Raw genomic sequence first — 26492 nt, 5'->3', positions numbered from 1 at the left:
TGACTGACTGGAGCGCTGGGCAGAAAACAACAGAATGAAATGTAATAGGGATAAATGCCAAGTTCTGCACCTAGGAAAAAGAAACCAAATGCACAATTACAAGATGGGGGATATGTGGTCAGGGATGCTCTGACTTGGATTCCTGCACTGAGCAGGGGGTTGGACTCAATGGCCTTGTAGGCCCCTTCCAACCCTACTATTCTATGATTCTATGTGGCTCAACAATACTACAAGCGAGAAGGATCTTGGAATTGTCGATCACAAGCTGAATATGAGTGATATGAACATCACATGTGTGATGTGGGCGGCTGCAAAAAAGGCAAATGCTCTTTTGGGCTGCATTCATAGAAACAAAGCTTCCAAATCCCAGGAAGTACTAGTTCCCCTCTACTCAGCACTGGTTAGGCCTCATCTGGAGTACTGTGTCCAGTTCCAGGCACCACATTTTAAGAAGGATGCAGACAGACTGGAGAGGGTTCAGAAGAGGGCAACAAAGATGATCAGGGGACTGAAAACAAAGCCCTGTGAAGAGAGACTGAAAGAACTGGGCATGTTTAGCCTTGAGAAGAGAAGACTGAGGGAAGATATGATAGCGCTCTTCAAGTACTTGAAAGGTTGTCACAGGGAGGAAGGCCAGGATTTCTTCTCCATCATCCCAGAGTGCAGGACACGGAATAATGGGCTCAAGTTGCAGGAAGCCAGATTCCGGCTGAACATCAGGAAAAACTTCCTGACTGTTAGAGCAATACGACAATGGAACCAATTGCCTAGGGAGGTGGTGGGCTCTCCCACACTGGAGGCATTCAAGACGAGGCTGGGCAGCCATCTGTCAGGGCTGTTCTGACTTGGATTCCTGCATTGAGCAGGGGGTTGGACTCGGCCTTGTAGGCCCCTTCCAACCCTACTATTCTATGATTCTATGACAACACAGCAAGCTGCAGCCATGGCTTAAATATTCAAAATGGCCACCTGCTGCATCCCAGCTTAAGCCACAGTGGGCTGGTTCATGGGGCAAACAGGACCAACAACTAGGATTGATTTAGTGAGGGGAGTGGGGAAGGAGGAGCAAGCAAGAGGAACAATTCAGATAAACAGGTTGTGGAACTAGCTTCCCAGGGAAGCTTGCCTGGTGGCACCTATGTTGTGCTCTTTCCAGCACCAGATGAAGACCTTGTTATTTTCCCAGGCATTTTAGTCTTTTAGCTCTATTGTTTTAAAACTGTTATTGTATTTTAAATCTCTGTATTGCTGCTAGGTTTTTTGTGGTTGGTACTTTTATCTTGTAGTTAGAAGCTTTTAAATCTTATATTGGTTTTTTTGATGCATTTTGTGGTTTTGTTGTGAACCATCCAGAGAGCTTTGGCTATTGAGCGGTAATGTAACAAATAAATAAAATGCCATTAAGGCTGCAATCCTATAGACACATACCTGGGAGTAAGTCTCTTTAAACTCAATGGGGCTTATCTCTGAGTAGAGACACACAGGACTGCAAGTCTCTCCATTCAGCCAATACTGGGAATCAGCATCTGTCTGGTGTGTACACCACCATAAACACACAGAGACACTAAGCTCTCTGTCACTGAAACATCAAGTTACTCCAGAATCATAGTTGCCTGTATCCACTGGTGTGTTCTGAGAAACTGTAGAGGAATACAGGTATTCCTGTTTAAGGAGAACGTGTGCACGTCTAGATAAACAGTTATTTAAAAATCTAGAGAGTTGGATATCAGGGAGTTTACTGTACTCATTACTTCATTTATTCCTTTTTTTTTTTTAGCATCACAGGAAGCCATTTTGTCCCAGCCAGGCACTAAAAGCCATGGGCCTGAAATGAATGTGTCCAGTCTTCACATACATAAGGGAAATTAAGCATGCACAACTGGAGTTTGGCTTTATTTTTTCCAATTGCCAGGCTTGCTGCATGGCAGGCTGAGTGCTCTTCACAATGGTCCCAAATTGCAGGGAGGACAGTTCCCTCTCCTGGGCTTTTAAGGACACATATGTTCCTAGATAAGTTGAGATATAAAATGGTAACAACCAGAAATATACTCAAAGTGCACAGCACTTTTTGAAATTTCAACTTGACTATATATCGAAGCACTGCATTTTGAGCCTTGCCTTTAATCCTGCCTGCCCTCTCCTACCAAAACCATTTTGCACTCTCTTCCCTCACTAGAAACCACATCTGGCAACCATAGAAATAGATTACAAGAGCTTCACCGCACACTCTGACTTCCCTCTCATGGTTGTTGGGCACCTAGCACCTGACCACTTCCTTCTTGTTGTTGTTCAGTTGTTCAGTCGTGTCCGACTCTTCGTGACCCCATGTACCATAGCACGCCAGGCCTTGCTGTCCTGCGCTCTCTCCCGGAGTGTGCTCAAGTCCATATTCATTGCATCAGTGATGCTATCTAGCCATCTCATCCTCTGCCGTCCCCTTCTCCTTTTGCCTTCAGTCTTTCCCAGCATCAGGGTCTTTTCCAGAGAGTTTTCTCTTCGCATTAGGTGGCCAAAATATTTGAGCTTCAGCTTCAGTATCTGTCCTTCCAATGAGCACTCAGGGTTGATTTCCTTTAGTATGGACTGGTTTGACCTCCTTGCAGTCCAGGGGACTCGTAAGAGTCTTCTCCAGCACCACAGTTTGAAAGCATCAATTCTTCGGCACTCAGCCTTCCTTATAGTCCAGCTCTCACAGCCATACGTTACTACTGGGAAAACCATAGCTTTGATTAGACGGACCTTTGTCAGCAAGGTGATGTCTCTGCTTCTTACTATGCTGTCTAGGTTGGCCATAGCTTTCCTCCCAAGGAGCAAGCATCTTTTAATTTCATGGCTATACTCACCGTCTGCAGTGATCTTGGAGCCCAAGAAAATAAAATCTATCACTGCTTCCATTTCTTCCCCTTCCATATGCCAGGAAGTGATGGGACCAGATGCCACAATCTTCATTTTTTTAATGTTGAGTTTCAAACCAGCTTTTGCACTCTCCTCTTTCACCTTTAACAAGAGGCTCTTGAGATCCTCTTCACTTTCTGCCATTAGGGTGGTATCATCTGCGTATCTGAGGTTGTTGATAATTCTCCCAGCAATCTTAATTCCGACGTGTGATTCATCCAACCCGGCGTTTCTCATGATGTACTCTGCATATAAGTTAAATAAGCAGGGCGACAATATGCAGCCTTGTCATACTCCTTTCCCAGTTTTGAACCAATTGGTTGTTCCATGTCTGGTTCTTACTGTTGCTTCTTGACCTCGTACAGGTTTCTCATGACACAGGTAAGGTGGTCTGGTACGCCCATCTCTTTCAGAATTTGCCACAGTTTGCTGTGATCCACACTTCCTTCTAGCCTTGTATAATGCAATCTGGCTCAATGAAAATAAACTGAAGGGTGTTTTGGTTTTTGGTTTCATTTGAAAGTGGACTGTGCCCAGAATTTTCACAAGCCAAAACTTCTCGTGATTATTAACAATTACATAGAAAAGCTATAGTCTTCAATTGCAGGCACCGGGATAAAGATGTAATACTTTAAAATATTGAAGGTTAACAACTGGTTGTTGGTACATTCACCAAAGCAAGTAATTTATTCCCCCCACACACACACACCCAAAAAAGGAAAAGAAACTTTACTAAAATAAAATAATGCATTAAGCTGACATAGTAAAAAAATAATCTCCTATGGGAAGTCTCAGCCTGCCTGAACAATAATACTAGAAAATGTCCCAGCCCTAAAAGAAGATAAGAAGAGCTTATGTAAATCTTTTAATTCGGCAAGGTGACAACTTAGAAAATGCTGAGAGCCAACATATCACCTCTCTTCTTTTGACAAGACTGAAAGCAATTCTGCAGGGATGGCTTTTTCATATAGCCTTGTAATGCCAACAGAGGACAACACTATTTTATAGCTCTTCAACTGTTGGAAGCAGGATAGACAATTATTCCACTTCAGGGCCGTAGCCACATGGGGAGCAGGGCTTTCTGGGTCAGACCCCGCCTTCCCCTGGGCAGGGATATTCCAATCCAGGCCCTTCCCTGAATTTCTAGTTTTCATTTTAAAAAGTAAGTCTCCAGACTTTTTATTTGTGGAGAAGATATAAAGTGTGCAGGCAGTATTCTGCCCAGAAGTGAACTTATTCCCACCGTCAAGCCTTCTGGTCAATCAATGCAAAGGCACTGGATGACTGAAAATCACTAGGCCATTGTTTTTCAATTGTATATAAAAAACATTTTAAAATTATTTCATACTATTAGGGCACAATCCTATTGAGATAGGCAGCCACCTCCAAACTGGGAGGCAACCGCCTATCCAATGCAGGGCAGGAACAGCGCAGAGGGGAATCTTCCCCTCCACGCTTCAGCCGCCCTGAATTCATGGCTAGACAGCTGATTTCGGCTGCCTAGCCATGGAAAGTCGGAGCGGGGGGGCAGATGCCAGACAACGCATAGGAAGTGTCGGAACCGACCTATCCTATGGCCGTGTAGTTGCTGACTAGTGGTCATAGGATTGCGCCCTTAAATAACTTTAAGGAAATTTACTTGTATTTAGGTTCTGCTTAGGGTGGCCATGTGTTCTACGTTACTGAGAAAAGTCCTCCATTTGAAAGGCTACCAGAAGACAGTCCTCTATTTCAAGGCATTCTCTGTTTTAGGGATGGGCAACATGTGGCCCACAGGCTGCATAGAGCCCCTGCAGCCACCCAGTGCAGCCCCTGAAATTCGAGGGGACTCCCAAAAGTGTAACATTATTTTAAAAATGGCATCCAGAGCTGCTATGGAGTTCCCAAAGGGTCAAAATTATTTTGATGCTTTTGGCACTCTGTAGCAGCTCTAGATGCCATTTTTAATTTTTAATTATTTTGTCCTGCTTTGGACACCTGTGTATGGGGGGGTGTCCATGGGGAGGGATCTGGGTGGACACAAATGGTCCCCAGACCTCCCGAGGATGTCCACCCCTGCTCTATTTGAAGGGATGTCCAGTCCAAGTCGTGTTTAAAGAGAAACCATAAGAAAGGAGGACAGGGGCCTTGAGGTTGTCCATCAAGAGTTTGCACCTGGACTGGACAGCAGACTGAGCTGGTTACAGTTGTCCCCACTATGGTGAGATGTCGTGTATTTCTATTTTAAATTATAGTAGATATTTTAAAATTTGCATCTGTACAAATATAATTAAGCATATCCAAAGTCTATGCAAATTGGTGTCCTATTTTGACCTCTGTTTTAATGATGTGTAAGTGGCCATCATAGTTCTGGTTGTTCTGAAATGATTCCTTATCCCTCACAAAAATAAAAAATAAAAATGCTGACTATGGGCCTGTTCCATGAGACTGGTCTTAAAACATGCCACACATTTGTTAAAAGCTTAATATAGGGTATGTGCCTGGTAGAAATGCAAGTTTGTTAGTTTGAAGGTGCTCATTTAAGCATTCAGCCTAATGCACTGAAGTGCAAAGAGTATTTTATTGAAGTGAAGCTAGCTGAACAAACCTGTACCATTTCATTTTTAGCAAGAAGATTCACATGTAATAGGGAATCCCTTTCTTCAGTTACCAACTTTAAATCCAGAAGTGTAAAGAATGAGCCATTCACTTTGCAGGGACAAATATTACACTTTTAGCACTTGTGAAAACAGGAGGTGACTATGTTTATGGTTTATAATGGAAGCAGTGCTGTGCAATGTACCATGTGGAAATTTCCTGATGCTTGATCACCTACTGTAAAAACTCTGGTATTATTTGTGGGAGGGATCAAGTATCAAATATATTTTGTTTGTTTTACATTTCCAATATGGAATATAAAGCCTTGCTCCTTTAAAAAATGTCCACCAATTTATTACATATTGAATGTCATCTCCAACAACTATAAAGAGAAGGATATTAAATTTCCTTTCAATAATACGTTATCTTCTAAGCACCTTCTTTGATTTTATCCTGTTGACTTATTAATCCAATATAGAAATGAGCTGTTTTGTTTGTTTAGTCAGTTCCTGACAATGTTTTCCTACAAAATCTTGATGCATACTATCATGAATTTTCCTAGTAAATCTTAAAACTGTGGAACCTGACAACTATTTAATTGCCATTCCCAAAAGTTCTTATAATTAATACCTTTGCTGCTTGACATCACTCTGCATACTTTTATCATGTGCATTTTTATTGGCATTTCAAATGGAGAAGGAACATTCTAGTAAGTAATTCTGCCTGTACGGTCAACTAACAAGGTACAAATCCTTGATCACAGGATGTGGTCCTATGGGTTTTCCTTCAGCACAGAATAGAACTTCTTGAACACCAAAGCTAATCAACATTTTGGGTATCAAATGGGACAAGGAGGTCCAGCCCACAAGTCTCACCCAGGTGCAATTAATAAACACATTATCCACATTGGATCCAGGCTTTACCTGCATTCCTCCAGGCACTATCTTCATGCCTCAACTAGCTTACCTTAGATTAGACTTGACATTTTGCAGCTCCAGGCAGGCCCCAAAACAAGACTCAGTTATTATCAAAACCCTGGTAGGTGCTGATGGAGTTAGTAGGTCGGCAGGACAGCAGTTCGAGACCCGAGTGCTGTGTGACGGAGTGAGCTCCCGTCTTCAGTCCCAGCTTCTGCCAACCTAGCAGTTCGAAAGCAAGAAATTGCAAGTAGATAAATAGGTACCGCTTCAGCAGGAAAGGTAACAGCGTTCTGTGCACCTCGGTGTTCAGTCATGCCGGCCACATGACCATGGAAGCGTCTTCGGACAGCGCTGGCTCTTCGGCTTAGAAATGGAGATGAGCACCACACCCTAGAGTCGGACATGACTGGTTGGGGACACCTTTACCTTTACCTTTACCTCCAGTACCAGAGACAATATGCCTCTCACTGCATTGCTGGGGGACATGACTTGGAGGGTACTATTACACTCTCAATATGTTGATGGGGAACATGAACTGGAGGGTGTACTCACATCCTATTTGAGCTTCCCATAGGCATGGCTCTGCTTATGTTCTTATGAGCCATTCCCCAGGGTTTTGGCTAGGAGCAATCCCCATTGTACTTCTAAAGCCTGTGATATTACATTTTATTTTTAAAAACTGCAAGTGAGAGAGCAGTGAAATTGTGAGCTCTGAGAGGAAATCTAGGATAAAGATCAAGCAAAGGTGGAGGAGGGGGAAAAGTCATTTGTATAGGCCATAAACAATAATTATTATCCTGGGGCAGTCTTTAATGGGAAAAGGGGCCAAGCTTTTTTAAGTTACACAGAATTCTTCCCCAGGCTCAGGTATTCAGAACAAAAATTAAAGGAGAAGTTGGTTGATGAGGTTTGTGGTTACTTAATTGAATGCTGTTTTCTATAGCAAAGAAAGAAGAGGATAGAACAGGCACTACGGCTTATACAATTTTCATGTGTGTAATAGCAACCATGGTTTTTTCGAAATTTTCTGTGCAGTAGCTTGCACTTCCAAAAAGGGCTCACTGTATGTGTGCCATCTTTATTTATGTATAAGTTTAGTTACACTTTGCAAAATATCATCTAGTTCCCTTGGGAATGTAGAAACAGAGAGGTAATTATTTCTACCCCTCCAGTACTTTCTGGATCTTGCAAAACTCATGGAAAACTCATGGAAGGCAGACAAAATGTAGTCACTGTATTGGCAGAATTGGAGATTGGTATTCAAGGCATTGGAGAAGGAAATGGCAACCCACTCCAGTATTCTTGCCAAGAAAACCCCATGGAACGTATCACAAGGCTAAAAGAGATGACGCCGGAAGATGAGCCCCTCAGGTCGGAAGGTGTCCAATATGCTACTGGGGAAGAGCAGAGGGTATTTCCAAGTAGCGCCAGAAAGAGTGAAGCGGCTGGGCCAAACCCGAAAGGACACTCAGCTGTGGATGTGTCTGGTGGTGAAAAGAAAATCCGATGCTGTAAAGAACAATATTGTTTAGGAACCTGGAATGTCAGATCAATGAATCAAGGTAAGCTGGAGGTGGTCAAACATGAGATGGCAAGATTGAACATCGACATCTTGGGAATCAGTGAACTAAAATGGACAGGCATGGGCGAATTTAATTCAGGTGACCATCATATCTACTATTGTGGGCAAGAATCCCTTAGAAGAAATGGAGTAGCACTCATAGTCAACAAAAGGGTGGGAAAAGCAGTACTGGGGTACAATCTTAAAAATGATAGAATGATCTCAGTACGAATCCAAGGCAAACCATTCAACATCACAGTAATTCAAGTCTATGCCCCAACCACTGAGGCCGAAGAAGCTGAGGTTGATCGGTTCTATGAAGACCTACAACACCTTCTAGAACTAACACCAAAAAAAGATGTCCTCTTCATCATAGGGGATTGGAATGCTAAAGTAGGAAGTCAAGAAATCACCGGGATAACAGGCAGGCATGGCCTTGGTGTACAAAATGAAGCAGGACAAAAGCTAATAGAGTTTTGCCAAGAGAACATGCTGATCATAGCAAACACTCTTTTCCAACAGCACAAGAGGCGACTCTACACATGGACGTCACCAGATGGTCAATATCGAAATCAGATTGATTATGTCCTTTGCAACCAAAGATGGAGAAGCTCCATACAGTCAGTAAAAACAAGACCTGGAGCTGACTGTGGCTCAGATCATGAGCTGCTTCTTGCAAAATTTCGGCTTAAATTGAAGAACGTCGGGAAAACCACTAAACCGTTCAGGTATGACCTAAATCATATCCCTGATGAATATACAGTGGAGGTGAGGAATAGATTTCAGGGATTAGACCTGATAGACAGAGTGCCTGAGGAAATATGGACGGAGGTCCGTAACATTGTTCAGGAGGCAGCAACGAAATCCATCCCAAAGAAAAAGAAATGCAAGAAAGCCAAGTGGCTGTCTGATGAGGCTTTACAAGTAGCTGAGGAAAGAAGGGAAGCGAAAAGCAAGGGAGAAAGGGGAAGATACACCCAACTGAATGCAGAGTTCCAGAGAATAGCAAGGAGAGACAAGAAGGCCTTCTTAAATGAACAATGCAAAGAAATCGAGGAAAACAACAGAATGGGAAAGACTAGAGATCTCTTCAAGAAAATTGGAGATCTCAAGGGAACGTTTTGTGCAAAGACGGGCATGATAAAGGACAAAGAAGGCAGGGACCTAACAGAAACAGATGAGATTCACCTCTTAAGAAGAGGTGGCAAGAATACACAGAAGAACTATACAGGAAAGATCTTAATGTCCCTGATAGCCATGACAGTGCAGTCACTGAACTTGAGCCAGACATCCTAGAGAATGAAGTCAAGTGGGCCTTAGGAAGCATTAGTAACAACAAAGCTAGCGGAGATGACAGTATTCCAGCCGAGCTATTTAAAATCCTAAAAGATGATGCTGTTAAAGTGCTGCATTCAATATGCCAACAAATCTGGAACACTCAACAGTGGCCACAAGACTGGAAAAGGTCAGTTTACATTCCAATTCCAAAGAAGGGCAACGCCAAAGAGTGTTCAAACTACCGCACCATTGCGCTCATTTCACATGCCAGCAAGGTGATGCTCAAAATCCTACAAACTAGGCTTCAGCAGTATGCGAACCGAGAACCACCGGAAGTACAAGCTGGGTTTAGAAGAGGCAGAGGAACTAGAGATCAAATCGCCAACATTCGCTGCATCATGGAGAAAGCAAGAGAATTCCAGAAAAATGTCTATTTCTGCTTCATTGATGACTACGCTAAAGCCTTTGATTGTGTGGATCACAACAAACTGTGGCAAATTCTGAAAGCGATGGGAGTACCAGACCACCTTACCTGTCTCCTGAGAAACCTGTACGAGGGTCAAGAAGCAACAGTAAGAACCAGACATGGAACAACCGATTGGTTCAAAATTGGGAAAGGAGTACGACAAGGCTGCATATTGTCACCCTGCTTATTTAACTTATATGCAGAGTACATCATGAGAAATGCCGGGTTGGATGAATCAGAGGTCGGAATTAAGATTGCTGGGAGAATTATCAACAACCTCCGATATGCAGACGATACCACCCTAATGGCAGAAAGTGAAGAGGATCTAAAGAGCCTCTTGTTGAGGGTGAAAGAGGAGAGTGCAAAAGCTGGTTTGAAACTCAACATTAAAAAAACTAAGATCATGGCATCTGGCCCCATCACTTCCTGGCATATAGAAGGGGAAGAAATGGAAGCAGTGACAGATTTTACTTTCTTGGGCTCCAAGATCACCGCAGACAGTGACTGTAGCCATGAAATTAAAAGACGCTTGCTCCTTGGGAGGAAAGCTATGGCCAACCTAGACAGCATAGTAAGAAGCAGAGACATCACCTTGCCGACAAAGGTCCGTCTAATCAAAGCTATGGTTTTCCCAGTAGTAATGTATGGCTGTGAGAGCTGGACTATAAGGAAGGCTGAGCGCCGAAGAATTGATGCTTTCGAACTGTGGTGCTGGAGAAAACTCTTACGAGTCCCCTGGACTGCAAGGAGGTCAAATCAGTCCATCCTAAAGGAAATCAACCCTGAGTGCTTCTTGGAAGGACAGATAATGAAGCTGAAGCTCCAATATTTTGGCCACCTAATGCGAAGAGAAAACTCCCTGGAAAAGACCCTGATGCTGGGAAAGACTGAAGGCAAAAGAAGAAGGGGACAGCAGAGGATGAGATGGCTAGATAGCATCACGGATGCAATGAATATGAACTTGAGCACGCTCCGGGAGAGAGCGCAGGACAGGAAGGCCTGGCGTGCTATGGTCCATCGGGTCACGAAGAGTCGGACACGACTGAACGACTGAACAATTCAAGGCACCTTAGGAGAATCAATTGGCTTTGACATTCTATATTAACTTGTGACTGGAGGGGCTTTGGCCAAAGTCCACAGAACAGCTGTGGAGGGCATGGATGAAACATACCTGTGCTTCCCCCTGCTGCAATAGAACTGCCCTTTTTATTGCAGGCCACTTCACTACCCATATGCAGTTACCCATATGCAACTACCACCACCCATATCCAATGACCACTACCCATATGCAACCACCCACTACCCGTATGCATCTACCCATATGCGACTACCCACTTCACTACTCATATGCCACTTCACTACCCATATGCAACTTCTCAAAATGACTTGAGAGAAGTTGAAAGGTAAAAATAAATAAGGCTAGAAACATGTTCATAGTCAAAGAGTTGAAGGTACTTTGAAAGCGGGATTGATCATTGCTTATCTTGTGTATGCTCATCCCCACATTCACCCACTATTGACCACAGGTAACAGTTCCAAACACTTGCTCCTTCTAAACTTGATGATACTATAGGTCACTCTCCTATACATTGTAATGTAATGTTGTTTTCTTTGGTTTTTACCCCCAGGAACATGGTATTCCAACTGACATGGGCTATGCAGTGGCTCCACACCATTCTGGTGTCTACCCTGTTCACATTCAGCTTTATGAAGCCTGGAAGAAAGTCTGGGGTATTAAAGTCACCAGCACTGAAGAATATCCTCATCTGAAACCTGCACGGTACAGACGGGGCTTCATCCACAATGGCATCATGGTACATTGCATTTCCATTACTTCATAATCGTATCACTGCAAAAATGGCTAAAGCAATGCTATTTCCCACATTGCTTGGAGTGCTAAAATGGTCTTTAAAAATCATCAGTGACAGAGAAAATTTAAGAAACTGACTGTGCCAGTCTTGAATTGAATCAGTCGCAATCAACTATCACAGTTGGAGGTCCAGCTTCTTTACATGTATTTATTGCAAGCTGGGAGGGCAGTTGAAGAGAATATCCAACTGGCAAGATTGTTTAATTAATAGGTGCAAACATTTTCTGTTAGTCTGAAAGAATCACTTTACAATTGTCTGACTTTATGGGCAAAATTATTGACTCTTTTTGGATAGTATCTTAAATGCAATTGGTGCATGTTTTACACAGAAAGTGAGTATTCAGACAATATGTATAATTATGACTTTGAGACACAACCTACAGCAATTTTTCAGCAATTCTGTACCTCCGTATAGGATTACAACATGCTTTATCCGTGTTCTCAACTAACTCAGATGGGCACATATTTCTTGTGCCAGTATGCTGTGACATGGTAAAAGCTGCAGTCACCATAGCAGAAGAAGTGAAGTTATTCCCAGCCAATACAAAGAGAGTACAGCTGTTTATATTTTCCACTGAATGTCATGGCACGAGGTCAAAGCTGTTGGTCCAAGGTCATATCTACGTAGGATTAACTTGGCCCATTACTGATATAAAAAGCTCTGGCTAGTTGGCAGCTGTAACAACCAAAGCAGTGAGAGGGAACAGATTGGAGCAAAAGGCACAGATGAACATTATCTCCAAAGGAAATGTCAAGGAAATTTTAGGCAGATGGGAATAGGAAACATTTACGAGAGACCACCAATACTGTATCAGTAGAAAAGTTGGTTCAAGATAGTTAGCAAAGGGTAGATTTAGTACATTTTTCCCATCAAAAAGGTTTTATTATTATAAATATTGTGAGCTCCTTATTGATTTCTGAATTGGAGAAGGCACAAAGACCTCCACTAATGCTTTCTAGAACATTTCATTTGAATGAAAGTTTTGAATGAAAATGATGATTTCAAGCCTTTCTGCAGATGTGAAGACTCTTCACATGAATAGTCACTCATATTTACATTATTTGTGGTTGGTGGCAGAAGTAAAAGAAAAAGAAAACAGTGAAATTGCGTTCTTTCTTTCTTTTTAACTACATTCATTTTTGGAAGATGAAAATGAAAAGAGCCTCTTGCTTGGATGCTCAGGGCATCCATTCTGTGGTGTCCCTAATGCCATAAACTACCAGTGTGTGGTGGATTCAGACAAAGCAGCACCTGTATTGTGTTGTCTCATCAATATGGGGATGCTGCTACAATATGTCATGATGACCACTAGCTTAGATGACATGAAAAGGGGATTTGGACAAAAGCATGGAGGATCAATGGCTACTGGTCATTCTGGCTATATGCAGGGCTGGAGTCAGGGGCACGCACTGCTGGGCACCTGCTAAGGCTAACACTCTTGTGGGAGGCCCACTCTCCACCTCTGGAGCCTCCTGGCCCCGCTGCTCCTCCTCACTGCTATTGCTGCTTGCTCACTCCCAGATCATGAGAGCGGTGACAAGAGAGAAGAGATAAAGGAGCCTCCTTCACTAGCTTGGCACTCTCCTGCTGAGCAGAATGTAGCACCTTGTCCATGCCCTCCCCGCCTCCCAAATGTGGAGATGGCACTGGAAATATAAGAACATAAGAAGAGACCTGCTGGATCAGAGCAGGGGACCATCTAGCCCAGCGTTCTGTTCACACAGTGGCCAACCAGCTGTTGACAGGAAACCCACAAGCAGGTGACGACTGCAACAGCACCCTCCCGCCCAAGTTCCACAGCAACTGGTGTACATAGGCTTACTGCCTCTGATACTGGAGGTAGCACATAGCCATCAGGACTAGTGGCCATCAATAGTCTTATCCTCCATGATGGCTGTATGGAGCCCCTAAGATCAGAGGCAGCATGCCTCTACATAGCAGCTGGATGGGATCAACAAAAGGAGAGGGCTATTCCCTTTCTCTCCTTGCTTGTGAGCTTCCAATAAGCTGGCCACTATGGGTAATGGATGCTGGACTAGATGGACCATCAGTCTGATCCAGCAGAGCTCTTCTTATATCCTTGTGCTATTAACATGGATTCCTTGTTCATAAGGATGCATGTATGTGTTGCAGCAGGCATCCCCTTAAAAGAGGCATTCCTTCCTGTGTGAGACACAAGAAGGAAAGCATCTACTAAGATGGCACGTGCCCTCCGCAGTTTACATAAGGAGTTATATTAAAAACAATTCTCATTTTAAAAAGAAGTAATACCATGCCCAATTAATCTGTTGCACCTTTTTAGTTGACCAAAATGTTTTTGATTACTCTAACTGATTCAGAAGCTACATCTCGGAACCTTGGAGCTACATCTTAAAACATTCATATTTTAAGCAAGGATCACTGCTATAATGTCAAGCAACGCTTACTAGTCTTAAAGGGGTTTTCTGCTGGAATATCAGGCCATATTCAGTCCCAGACTGATAGCAACTTAATTTGGGGTGCTGATTCCGCAACTCTGTTGCAGGCCCCTCATCCAGCTGGATCTGGCTGTTTCTTGTGGCAGAAAAAAAGAAAAAATAAATCAGTGACTAAAATCATCTTAGTTTCAGCTGTCAGGGGAACTTGGAACTGAAGGAACTACACACACACACACACACACACACACACATATCCCTATAGATTTTTTATTTTTTTTTTTTGTCTTTCTCAGGTACTCCCTCGACAGACATGTGGACTTTTCACCCATACAATATTTTACAAAGAATACCCTGGAGGGCCTCAAGAACTAGACAAAAGCATACAAGGCGGCGAACTGTTTCTTACCATCCTTCTTAATCCCGTATGTACTTTTGCTATTTTACAACGCTAGTAAAATATGATGTGAGGGTAAAATAAGGAGTAGGGTGGGAAGCAGCATTTTGTTGTTTCTATCCAAAGCACAGATAAAATACGTTTGATCTGAGATTAATATTAACTACTTTATAAGGAACAGCTGCACTCAGAATAATCTCTATACACCAGCCAACATTGCCTTTTATAACTGGTAAATGAGGAGCTATATCCTTGAAGAAAAGATGCAAGCTGAAACACTGAGCATTTCTCAAAATATAACAATTATTACGACAACAACGATGATGTAGTATTTATACTGCACAGAATTCAACGTATTTTACAGGCACTATTTTGTTGTAATTCCTAGAACCCTCCTTTAAGATTGTCAGTATTAGTAACCCCATATTGCACACATAGGGTGGAGGTGGAGGGCTGGTGGGGGGTGGGGGGGACTGTGGCTAAACCATTCTGTGAGTTCATGGCAAAACATTCAAACCAGGCACTTCCTAATTTGCAGCTCAATTGCTTAGCCTCTATGCGACACCAATGTCTTTTTTTTTTCAGTTCCTCCCATTAACACAGCAGAGAACCAGTACTGTAAATTGTTTTGTGGGATTTTCTCTCCATTTCCAATGATAATATGCCTGGATCTGTTGCTGCTAATCAAATAGTTCTGAAATAGTCCTAATCTGAGTGTGAGTTTCTCCTACTCTGCCGGAAATGGCCAGTCTTTCATCCTAAATTGAATAAGGACCAGATACATAGAATTTTGCATTGGTGGAAATCCATCCTAGTAGAAATGCTGCGAGGAACTGCAAGGCTGGAGGAAGCCTCAAAATAATGTAGGCCTGCTGTGGAATCCATCCAAAGGATTCCTAACATAATAGCCCATGTAACAGAAAATATATCCATGTATTCATCCATTGTGGATAACAAAGCAAAACAAAAAAATAAACTGAATATGTTGCAGCCTGCTATCATGCTATGAAATTGTTTATGAATAGGTCCACTTACTAATGCTTAGGGGCAGGTTGCCAGGACAGATGGAAAACAGCAAGGGCTGTAGGCACCCTACCATCAGGCTAAGTTTTCTCCTGCCTTTCTTCACTGCCACTTAGCAGCTATCCCACATGAATATACTATTCACATAGTTTCTCTGGAACACAATGAGTTAATAAAGTCTCACTTCAGAATGGCAGTAAGACAAATGCCAGCTGAGAGAATAACTTGAGAGAAAAACTTGCACGATTGCCCCATGAAATGAACACTAAGCAAGTTTTAATACTGTTATCTACAAACTCATTTGTCTACAAGTTCCTTCAACATCCCACTAAAAATAAAGCCCTCCTTGGCAGCATGCAAACATGTGCCAAATATTGGTTGCCAATACACTTCAAGCCTTCTAACAATTGCAGTAACATAGTACCTGCTTCATTTCATTTCATAGAATGGAATGGAATGGAATAGAATAGAAGGGTTGGAAGGGGCCTATAAGACCATCAAGTCCAACCCCACTTTGGGGGGTTTACTAACTAAGCTAATTGAGCCAACAATCTAAAGGCCAATTTATATTGTTCTATCTCTGTAGGACAGTTGGCCCCCAAACATTTTGGGTCAGTGGGCATATTTGGAATTCTGAGAGAGTTGTGGGCATGCTCACAAAATGGCTGCCTTGGGGAGAGCTTGCTTATTCATAAAGTGGCTGCCACAAAACACTCATTTCCCAGAAGGCAAATGGTGAGGCTAAAAGAAAAGTAACTTGCCCAAGAACCTAAGTATAAGGCAGATATAGGATATGAGCTCTAAAGCACAAAATCATTTGAACCCAAATAAAGATAGTGATGGAGTGCAGCACTTTGCTTTGCAACATGCCAGGCTCCCAGCTAAAAATAATTCATTACAAATCTGAAGAACTAAAAAAAAAATCAGGAGGGACTGAATGACTGACAGATGCAAATAAAAGTGTCTATGAGTGCATTGGTGCCCATGGGCACCACGTTAGGGATTGCAGGTGTAGGAGATGAGTCACATTTTGGGGGTCATCTGTATGTCTCTTCTACTCTATAGCAATTAACAAATAAAAAGTTCATTTCAAGCTGCACTGGTTTTCCATCTCCTTTATGTCTACCTGCAGCTGTATTTCCCTCTCAGTGACTCGGATATCCCATCTCTATGCAGTCCCATTTCTCATTGTTGGTTAATTTGTTTTCTTAAAGTGCAGTAGGCATGGTTTGAAGGTGTATGAATCTGATCAGCAACCACACCTCCATGATGATAAGTTTACTTCTGCCCTTGTTCCCTCATGCTTTGAGTCATGCCATAGCATTTTATGACTGCTTAGTTTTCTTGCCATTCATATTACTGCTAGATATACACTTGGTTTTCTAAAATACCTTGAAATGTCCCACTAATCAGAAATGTAGGTCACTAAGCAAATGTATTCAGTAACAGTTCTACATGAATTCTCATTTGCTAATCTATCAAGTAACTCATGTGCTTCCACATCCAACCCTGAAGCTTGTGCATGAGCTCACTGTTTCTTCATTCCATTATTTACCTGCCTTCTTAATATCCCTTAATTCATCAGTCCCTATTTCATTTTTGCCATACTCCACATATTTTTGGATTATAAAGATTCCATCCATTGCAGCACAGTTATGACCTGATATCATGCAAAAGAGTTGGGGTTTGCCACCAAAATGTCTGTGCTACATTAAAACATAATGGCCACACTAAATGATCCCTAAAGCCCACATAATCCAACAGAATTGCGCATGCTTTTTCCTGTTAGTAATTATAGATTTAAAGACCATGAATAATTTGAACCTTTGATCAATATTTTTCTAGACCCTGACTTCTTGTGTTGGCTGTTTCTCATATACCTTTTTAACTTATTTATTTATATTATTTATATACTGCTCCACGTCTAAAGAGATACCTATATAGATACCAGTGCTGCATTTGTTATTGCTGTTCTGTTCCTTTCTGGACTATTTTCTGTGCACTTCAGAATTGTGTCATATGTCCCACAGGATGGTCCAATTTCCTGAAGTCCAGACTAACAGCATCAAGTGGCTTTATTTTTAAGTGCAGGAAATGCCAGTGGGATAGATAACAATTTAGCTCCTGAAAAAAAGTGGGTCATTGAGGCTTTTTAAAATATCCTAAATATGGGTATTGGAGTAGTTTTCGATACCTATGTATTAAAATGATGGCTTCTGGATCTCAGGAGTAAAGTATGTCTTGACTTCAAAGAGATTCTGAGTCATTTTCAATATATGGAGCACTTTTCTTGAAGAATTGTTATGTATAATATTCAGTGTGAAAGGAACTGATCTTTCTTAAGTGTGGTTTTATTATTTAGAAAATATTTCTGTCTCCAAACTTGCTTATCTTTGTCTCTACACTATGATTAGAAAATTTTCTTTTCTTCACCATGCCTTTGCTTCACTTTAATCCTTTCTCATGTACCTCCACTTCCTGCTTAAGCTGCTTATGATTTCCCTGAACTACGGCTTGCTAAAATTTATGAAGTTTTGAACTATGAAACTAGATTGTTTTCACTTATTTTATGTAGTGACATACTGAAGCCATCAATTGATGCACCAGTTCAAGCAGTGCACTGCCATGCATACAAACACAGAAATTTTCAAACAGCATGCTCTTAAATAGCAAGTTTATTTTATTCACTTATAACTTTGCTTTTCCTCCCAGGAGCTTAAGGCCACACTGACCAGACCCAGACTGCCTTAGCATCAGTAGTATGTCTGAGCCTGTAGCATGTACTTTCAGACTGACCCTTGGGCCTTGCAGTGCTTCTTCCTGTGTAAGCGTTCACAGTGGGGAAGAGAGGCAGCACTCTAGATGAATCCTAAAAGGGCAGCCTCTTTGGAAGTCAAGCAACATAATACTCACACTTCTACTTCTAGATCGGAAGTAGCCAGAAAGTAGATCTCCAGATTGTTTTGGACTTTGAATTCCCAGCATACCTGGCCATTGGCCAGGCTGGCAGGGGCTTCTGGGAGCTGAAGTCCCAAAACATCTGGAGATTTACCTTCTGGCTACCACTGTTCTAAAGTATCCTTACCTGACAGCATTTACAGCAGCATGGTGCTTGCTATGTCATATCTTCAGTAACTTCTGTATGTTCTGTATGTAATGCATTCCAGCCATTCCTTGCAAAATAATCTCTTGTCCATCTTTTGGCATCTCTCTATGGTGGATTGTTCTTCAATTTGTTATACGTAGCAATGTTGTGCTCTTACATGTTTCCAAATAAGTGACCTCAATTTAACAAGCAACCTTTTCATCCCATTATTTTTGATACCATCCTTTAAAGCAGGGTGTGGAGAATGTGTGGCCCTCCGCAACTGCCATCATCCCTCACCATTGGCTGACCTGGCAAGGGCCAATGGGAATTGGCCAACAGTAGGGCCACACATTCCCCACACCCTGCTTTAAAGACATTTGAACCCCATGATGCCAAGAAGCCCAGTATACAAAATGTGAGCGAGGGTGGGGTGGGGAGAGATACACAACTAGAATTTCCTGGAAGTTTGATACACAGAATTAGGTAACATAATAGAACTGCAAGTTCAAGAAACTTCAAGTTATTTCAGAAAATGCTTTCATACATGTGTATGTGTTCACTAAAACATATATTACATAAAAATGTTTGCCCCCTCTACTGTATTGGCAATTATTTGACACACAGGCCCCCAGAGTTGGGAAATTAGCTACTGATGTCTTATTAGGTGGGAAGAGCAATCCTATAGCCGCTAGACACTGTCTAGAGGGACATAGGATTTTTCAGTTTACTGGATCCAAGCTTGTAAACAGTGCTCTAAGTTCAACTTCAGAGACAGGAAACAGTGCTCCCTGCCCCTTGGAGCCTGCATGGGGAGAACTCCGGCAGCTGCCTTTCCATGCTCGTAAAACGGAGTGCAGAGAGGGCAAAAAGGGGGCGTTCCCAGGGAGGCGAGGAGACCATGGAAGTCCCTTTACATTGCTTCCTATGGGGTCTCCAGGCCCGTTCCTGCCTCTCTCTGCGGTCCCAGCTAGATGCACAAAATCGTGCACCTGGCCAAGAATGCAGGGCAGGCAGAGCACAGAAGAGAGGATCCCCTCCGTGCTCCGCCTGACCTGCATTGGATAGGTATCAGCCTTCGAGTTTGGAGGCTGATGTCTATCTCAATAGGATTGTGCCCGTAGTTTGCTCTGGTGTTGCTCTTATGTTATTCTCTGTAGCCCTCTTCATGACAATATTGTGCATGGAATGAATACATATGGGAGAACAAGAGTATGGCAAGAAGCCCATTCCCCAGTGTACACATGTTCTCTCAGATGTTTCTACAAGCTGAATGAACATAAACATGTTTTTGTATGTTGCATGTTACAAGAGTAATAAAATCAGAATGTTAGAGTTGGAATGGAACTTGGAGGTCATCTAGTCCATCCCACTGCTCAGTGCAGGAATATTGCAACCACAGTATCCCCGACAGATGTCTAGCCCCTGCTTAAATATCACCAAAGAGTGTCTGAGAACATGTCTACATATTATGCATTTTACTTTACATTTGTAATATTTGCCATGTACACATTGTAATGTACCCTTACTGCATAGAGGCACAAAGGCCACCATAGCAAGGTTCCTTTTGGATAATGTGGGAAATCTATGGCAACATAAGAGCCATGCTGAGAAGCCCCTATGCCATGGGAGTAGTCCTTGCTTTGGTTCTGTGTTGGATTGTGTTTTTTACATAATATGGCATTAAAAAATATCACTGGCCATCTGCAATCTGAAATGGAACAGTCAAGAATTCTACCACCTCTTATACATTCCTAACACAGAGTCCTTCTTAGGGATCAGTGAATCTGTCAATTTTAGTTTCTTTCCAGACCACTTCCAGTTTTTCCAGTCTTAAATTTGGTTTGTCCCAAATTCGATTTAAGTTCACAGTTTTGCCTCATATATGCATTTTTGCAAGCAATTTTCATCATATAATACATTTTAATGCTATTTTCATGAGTACATTTTTTTTGTGCACCTTCCCTAATACATGTGTTTTTACACATTTTTGATTGGACAATTCTATTGCAAAATTTGGAGAAGTGCGAGTTCTGAAGGATAATTAGTATTGACTCATGTATTTGTTCAAAAGTGTAAAATCAGGTAAGTTTGCATTAAAATGCTAACTGAATGAATTTGTCCCACTTCCCTGTTCCTTCTGTATGCTCTACATAATCGTTAAGCAATCTGAAATAAATACAGTTTAACAGCAATGAGATGAAGTAAGAAATGTCACAAAATTTTACCATCTCTCAAGTATGCCTACACGGTGCCTAATAAAATATGCAGCAACCCAAAACAGAAAAGAGTAAGAGTGACACTCTTATGCACAGAATGAGCTTGGCTAACCACCAAGCAAGTATAAACATTCATATATTCCCTGGAATTACCATTTAAAATATAGTTTTAAATTATATGGTGGTGGACAAACCCCACATTAGCAAAAGAAATATTGTCAACATCTTTATTTGCTGGACAAACATAGAGCGATTCAGTCATATGGCTGAAAATGATGGTGTGCAGACTAACACGGTAATGTCCACAGTTCGTTAAAAAGGGCTAGGGTGCTGATCACTCATTCTTTCCCTTGCAAATTCAGTTGAATAAAACTTTAGGGATTTACGAAAGTCACTTACCTTTAACGAAATTTGATTCACGGTGGGGGGGAGGTGCTCCGTCCCTCCCCCCGAAATTCTGGCCGGGGAGGGAGGCGCTCTGTCCCTCCACCCCCGAATCCTGGCTGTCCGGGCCCGCAAATGGCGGCGGCCGTAGCTGCCGCCGTTTGCGTCCCTGCAGTCAGCTGTGATAGGCTACGTAAATGTTTACATAGCCTATCACGGCTGAGTAAAAAAAAAAAAAAAAAAGCACGTACGCAAATGGCGGTGCTCATGGGTGTCACCATTTGTGTTCCTTATTTTGGCACGTCTAGTCTACGTAAACATTTACGTAGACTACGGCGAAAATAAGGGGAACACAAATAGCGTAGACGCTACGCTATTTGCGTTCCCCTTATTTTCGCCGTAGTCTACGTAAATGTTTACATAGACTAGACGTGCCAAAATAAGGAACGGAAATGACGGCGCCCATGGGCGCCGCCATTTGCGTACGCGTGGGGTTTTTTTGTTTTTGTTTTTACTCAGCCGTGATAGGCTACGTAAACATTTACGTAGCCTATCACGGTATTTTTTTAAAATCTAGCCGTAATAGGCTACGTAAATCTTTACGTAGCCTATCACGTTTTGTTGTTGTTGTTGTTGTTTTTACTGGAAATGGCGGCGGCGGCAGCTGGTCAGAAGACCGGCCGCCGCCATCGCCACCACCGAACCGCTGCCGAACCACCGCCGAACCGCTGCCAGAGCTGCCGCCACCAGGAGGATTCGCCCAAGGTAAGTCGGGGGGGGGCAGACCATTTCGCCACCAATTTCGGGGGGCCGAATGCGCTGGCATTCGGCCTCCCCGAGATTCGTGGTGAAATTCTCTGACATCCCTAACTAGGGATGTACGAAAGTGACTTACCTTTCACGGATTATGTTGATGGTGGGGGGGAGGCGTTCCATCCCTCCCCCCGGAATCCTGGCCGGGGGGGAGGCACTTCGTTCCTCCCCCTGAAATCCTCGAACGGCCGGCTGTGCTCTGCGGCAGCTCCGCGGAGCAGCAGGCCTGGCCCGGCCAGAACAGAGCTGTCCACAGCCGGATTTCCGGCCGCGGGGGGCTCTGGGTAAAAAAAAAACGCATACACAAATGGCGGCGGCTGCAGCCACCGCCATTTGCATTCCTTCTTTTTACCGTCTTAATCTACGTAAATATTTACGTAGACTATGATGGCGAAAATCAAGGGGAACGCAAATAGCGTAGCGGGCGCCATTTGCGTCCCCTTTTGATTCCCTGTTTTAGCCTACGTAAAGATTTACGTAGGCTAAAACGGTGAATGAAAAAGGGACGCAAATAGCGCCCGCTACACTATTTACGTTCCCCTTGATTTTCGCCATCATAGTCTACGTAAATATTTACGTAGATTAAGACGGCCAAAAAGAAAGAATGCAAATGGCCATTTGCGTACACGTGCGTTTTTTTTTTAAAACCCACCCCCAACCATGATAGGCTATGTAAAGATTTACGTAGCCTATCACGTCTTTTTTTTCTTTCTTTTTTTAACCTAGCCATGATAGGCTACGTAAATCTTTACATAGCCTATCACGTCTTTTTTTTTTTTCCACAAGCCTGGAAATGGTGGTGGCGGCAGCTGGTCGGAAGACCGGCCGCCGCTGCCGGAGCCGCCACTGGAGCCGCCACCGCCAGGAAGATCCGCCCCAGGTAAGTCTCGTCCCGGCGGGGATCCGCGGGGGGGCGGGGGGGTGGGAGGCCATTCTGCCACAGATTTTGGGGGGCCGAATGCACTGGCATTTGGCCTCACTGAGATCCATGGCAGAATTCTCTGACATCCCTAGGTGGAACAGGGCAATCCCCCCTGCCACCCCACAGAATCTCCCCGAGACGGAGCCTACTTGGTGGCAGCTCCGGCAGCGGCGGCTCCACGTTGTCTTCCGGGCTGCTTCGGCCGCAAATGGCATCTTGCGTAGGGGATGCCATTTGCGTCCCTACGCTAGGCCATGATAGGCTATGTATATATTTACATAGCCTATCACGGCTAAAGAAGGGATACAAATGGTGGCCGCTATGCCATTTGCATCCCTGCTTTTGCCGTGATAGGCTATGTAAGTATCTACATAGCCTATCACGGCAAAGGACACAGAGCTAGGGGTGCACGAAACCCACTTACCTGTCCTCGAAGCTTTTCGCGGTGGGGGGGAGGCGCTTCGCTGCTCCCCCTGTGAAGTTCAGGCCGGGGGGGGAGGCTTCCCACCTCGCCCGGCCAAAATTCAGGCCAGGGGGGAGGCTTCCCGCCTCGCCCGGCCGAAATTCAGGCCGGGGAGGAGGCGCCTTGCCTCGCCCGGCCGCGAACTAAAAAGTTAAAAAAAAAAAACGCCCCTGTGATAGGCTACGTGACGGTTAACGTAGCCTATCACGGCTGACTTTGCAAATCTAGCCATGATAGGCTACGTAAATCGTCACGTAGCCTATCACGGGGGCGTTTTTTTTTATTTTATTTTATTGGAATGGCGGTGGCGGCAGCCAGTCGAAAGACCGGCTGCCGCTCCCGCCCCGGATGAAGACCCGCCGAACCACCGGCCGGACCCGCCGCCGGGAGGGACATTCGGCAAAGGTAAGTCCCGTCCCAGGGGGGGCGGGGGGGCGGAGAATTTGTCCCCGAAACTTGTTCGGGGGGCCGAACACGTTGGCGCTCGGCCCCCCGAAGTTTCGGGGAGAAATTCTCCGCCAACCCTACACAGAGCCAGCCGGGCAGGATTCCGGGGGGGGGAGGACCGAATCGCCTCCCCCCCCATCGAGGTTTCTGGCGGGAGGACCAGATTGCCTCCCCCGCCCTGCGGAGCCCAGCAGAGCCAGGTAAGTGGGGTTTCGTACGCCTCTAGACACATCTGATCCCCCACCCCACAAAACTCAGAAGCAACATCCTCTGTTGATTCAGAGCACCCCATTAAGTTCAATGGGGCTTACTCCCACGTAAGTGTGCCAAGGGTTGCAGACTTACGTCACAATCTTACATTTTACATCTACTCAGAAGTAAGTCAGAGGTTTCCAGGGGTGGGGCTGTGAGAAAAGAGTACAGCATAAGTTCAGTCAGCTATGAAAACAAGAACACACAGACACCCGCTCCTTTGCACACATGCCAGGGAGGGAGGGAGGCACTCCCTCAGTTCAAACGATATGTCTGCCGTGTAACGGAGCCCTTCCTAATCCCGCAAAGAAACTGAAAGGAGGAAGCTCTAGAAAGGGTGTGGATTTGGGGGGGGGGGTTGCTTAATGTAGAGACACCCAGACAGAGAGAGAGAGAGAGAAAGAGAGAGAGAGAGGTGCATGCTAATGACTTGCACTTGAAATCTAGAAGTCATTCAGCTTGGGGGATGGTAATATGATAAACATACAATAGACATTTTTGAGACATATATTCAATAATATTATAGTTATACAGAGAAATAGCAATACAACATTTATTCAAAAAAGTACAATCAGGGAAACCTAGAGTTGTGTGCACAGATGATGATATACATTATTCTTGAAGGAGAGCATTTATGTAGATAATTTAACTGACTGAATTACACTTGGCATGAATGGAGACCCCCAGAGCAATATATGCTGAGACATTGTCAAGGCTAAATTCCATTATCCGTCACTGGAGGATAGCATGTTCTGCAGTTACAAAACTATTGATCCAATAGATTTCTTTGCAAACAGGTCACTGGGCAATTATCTTTAGGCAAATACATTGACTGAGCCTGGGACAGCACCCAGAGGAGTTTTAAAAGTTGTGATTCTGTTCAATGAACAAGTATACCTTTTACATTCACTCTCCAGCATGCACTCGAAAATTACTGGGTTGGATGATTTAGAATATAGGTTTTCAAAGCCCAAAGTAATGCCTTGATTTATAGTTGTGTCTTAAGAGAATTTTGAGGAATCAGCAGTGCAAAATATAAAAAGTGAACTATCTGTTCTTCCAAAACTGCTATTACAACCAGTTAAACTCTGCATGACATCTCCCAAATGGAGTGTAAATAAAAACGCTGCCTATGTGAAAATCACTACTGCTTTCAAATTCCCTCTCCATTATCCAATAGTAACTTTGTATTGTGTTGACTTTCCCAGGTCTGCCCTCACTGTTGTCCCCAGCTCAGTTAAGCCTTTGTCTTTTAAGCCATTTTACCCCTACATCTGGCTTGCAGATGGTCAGTTAAAGTAGCCTTCATGGTTTAAAAAACGATGAATACAAATGACCATTTACCAGATGGTAATTTACTACACAGCATGTATATAACCACTTGTTAAGGACACAATCCTATCCATATTTAGTCAGAGAAAAGTCCTACAACTCCCAGCATTCCCCAGCCAGCCATTTTCTCTGTCTAAACATGCATAGGATTGCTCCCTAAGGTGCTCAACCTCTTGGACCATTTTTCTGACCCAAAAGGGTTGTTCTAATGTTATGTATTTTCCTTTTGCAACATCAGAATTAAACTTTTCAACAGTGGCTTTGAAAAAGTTCAGCAATTTGTTATGCTGAACTGGCATCTTGTTAATCTTATTTGAAATAATGGCAAGAAAACCATTAAACTGAATAAGTAACCATCACTTTTTAATATACAACATAAGCATTTGTGTTTTACATACATCTTCTATGACTGTATAATACTGACAGACAACATCAGCAATGCTGATAATCTTTCAAATTCCTGCCATTTGTGTCTGGCATATGTATATTACCAGATGGATTTAAAAGCCTTCCATAGTATCATATGGAATTTTCATCTGCTCCTGGATTTGGCACTAATCCAGGAGCAGATGGGGAAGCTCAATTGGTGGCAGTGGCCAGGAGTACTTTTTACCAGCTTAGGGTACAATCTGATGGCCGCTAGACAGCAGCTAGATGGCCATAGGATTGGTCAGTTTCTGGGAACTGACCTCAGAGACTGTTCTCCAAGGTTGGTTCCCAGAGAACCACCTCCCTGCCCCCTGCCCCGCAGCCTCGTAGGTGGCACAGATCATCCCTGGGCTCTGGGCTCATAAGAGCAGCATGGAGTGGGGCAAAAGGGGGTGTTCCCAGGTGCGGGGCAGGACGAGGAGTGCAGAAGTGCCAGTACGATACTTCCTATGCATCACCCGGCGTCCCCACCGCAGCTCTGATGTCCCGTGAAATCAGCCACCTAGCCATGAATGCAGGGTGGCTGGAACGTGGAGGGAAGGATCCCCTCCGCAATCCTCCTGCCATGCATTGGATAGGCAGTCACCTCTGAGTTCGGAGGCGACCGCCTTTCCGTATAGGATTGCTCCCTTAGGCTGGTACACCAACTGCAACCCTATCTTGAGAGGGAGGATCTTACATCAGTCATTCATGCTCTAGTGACATTCAGGTTGGACTACTGTAATGTGCTCTACATGGGTTTGC

The 26492-nt window shown here is 43.6% G+C and overlaps 1 protein-coding gene across 1 annotated transcript in view; it reads left to right on the top strand.

Annotated features, from left to right (window-relative positions):
- The window catches only part of NDST4 (N-deacetylase and N-sulfotransferase 4), a 170464-nt gene that overhangs the window by 66992 nt on the left and 76980 nt on the right, over positions 1-26492 (top strand). The window contains exons 4-5 of the mRNA XM_084860251.1: positions 11326-11511; positions 14279-14407. Coding sequence (XP_084716377.1) covers positions 11326-11511; positions 14279-14407 — 315 coding nt within the window. The remainder of the gene's footprint in view (positions 1-11325; positions 11512-14278; positions 14408-26492) is intronic.

The sequence above is a fragment of the Heloderma suspectum genome, chromosome 5 (assembly GCF_057233095.1).
Source record: "Heloderma suspectum isolate Gila_16-S chromosome 5, 16-S_ref, whole genome shotgun sequence".
In the NCBI taxonomy this organism is placed as follows: Eukaryota; Metazoa; Chordata; class Lepidosauria; order Squamata; family Helodermatidae; genus Heloderma; species Heloderma suspectum.
The sequence above is the reverse complement of the archived record's forward strand: the minus strand, read 5'-3'. Positions and strand labels throughout refer to the sequence as shown.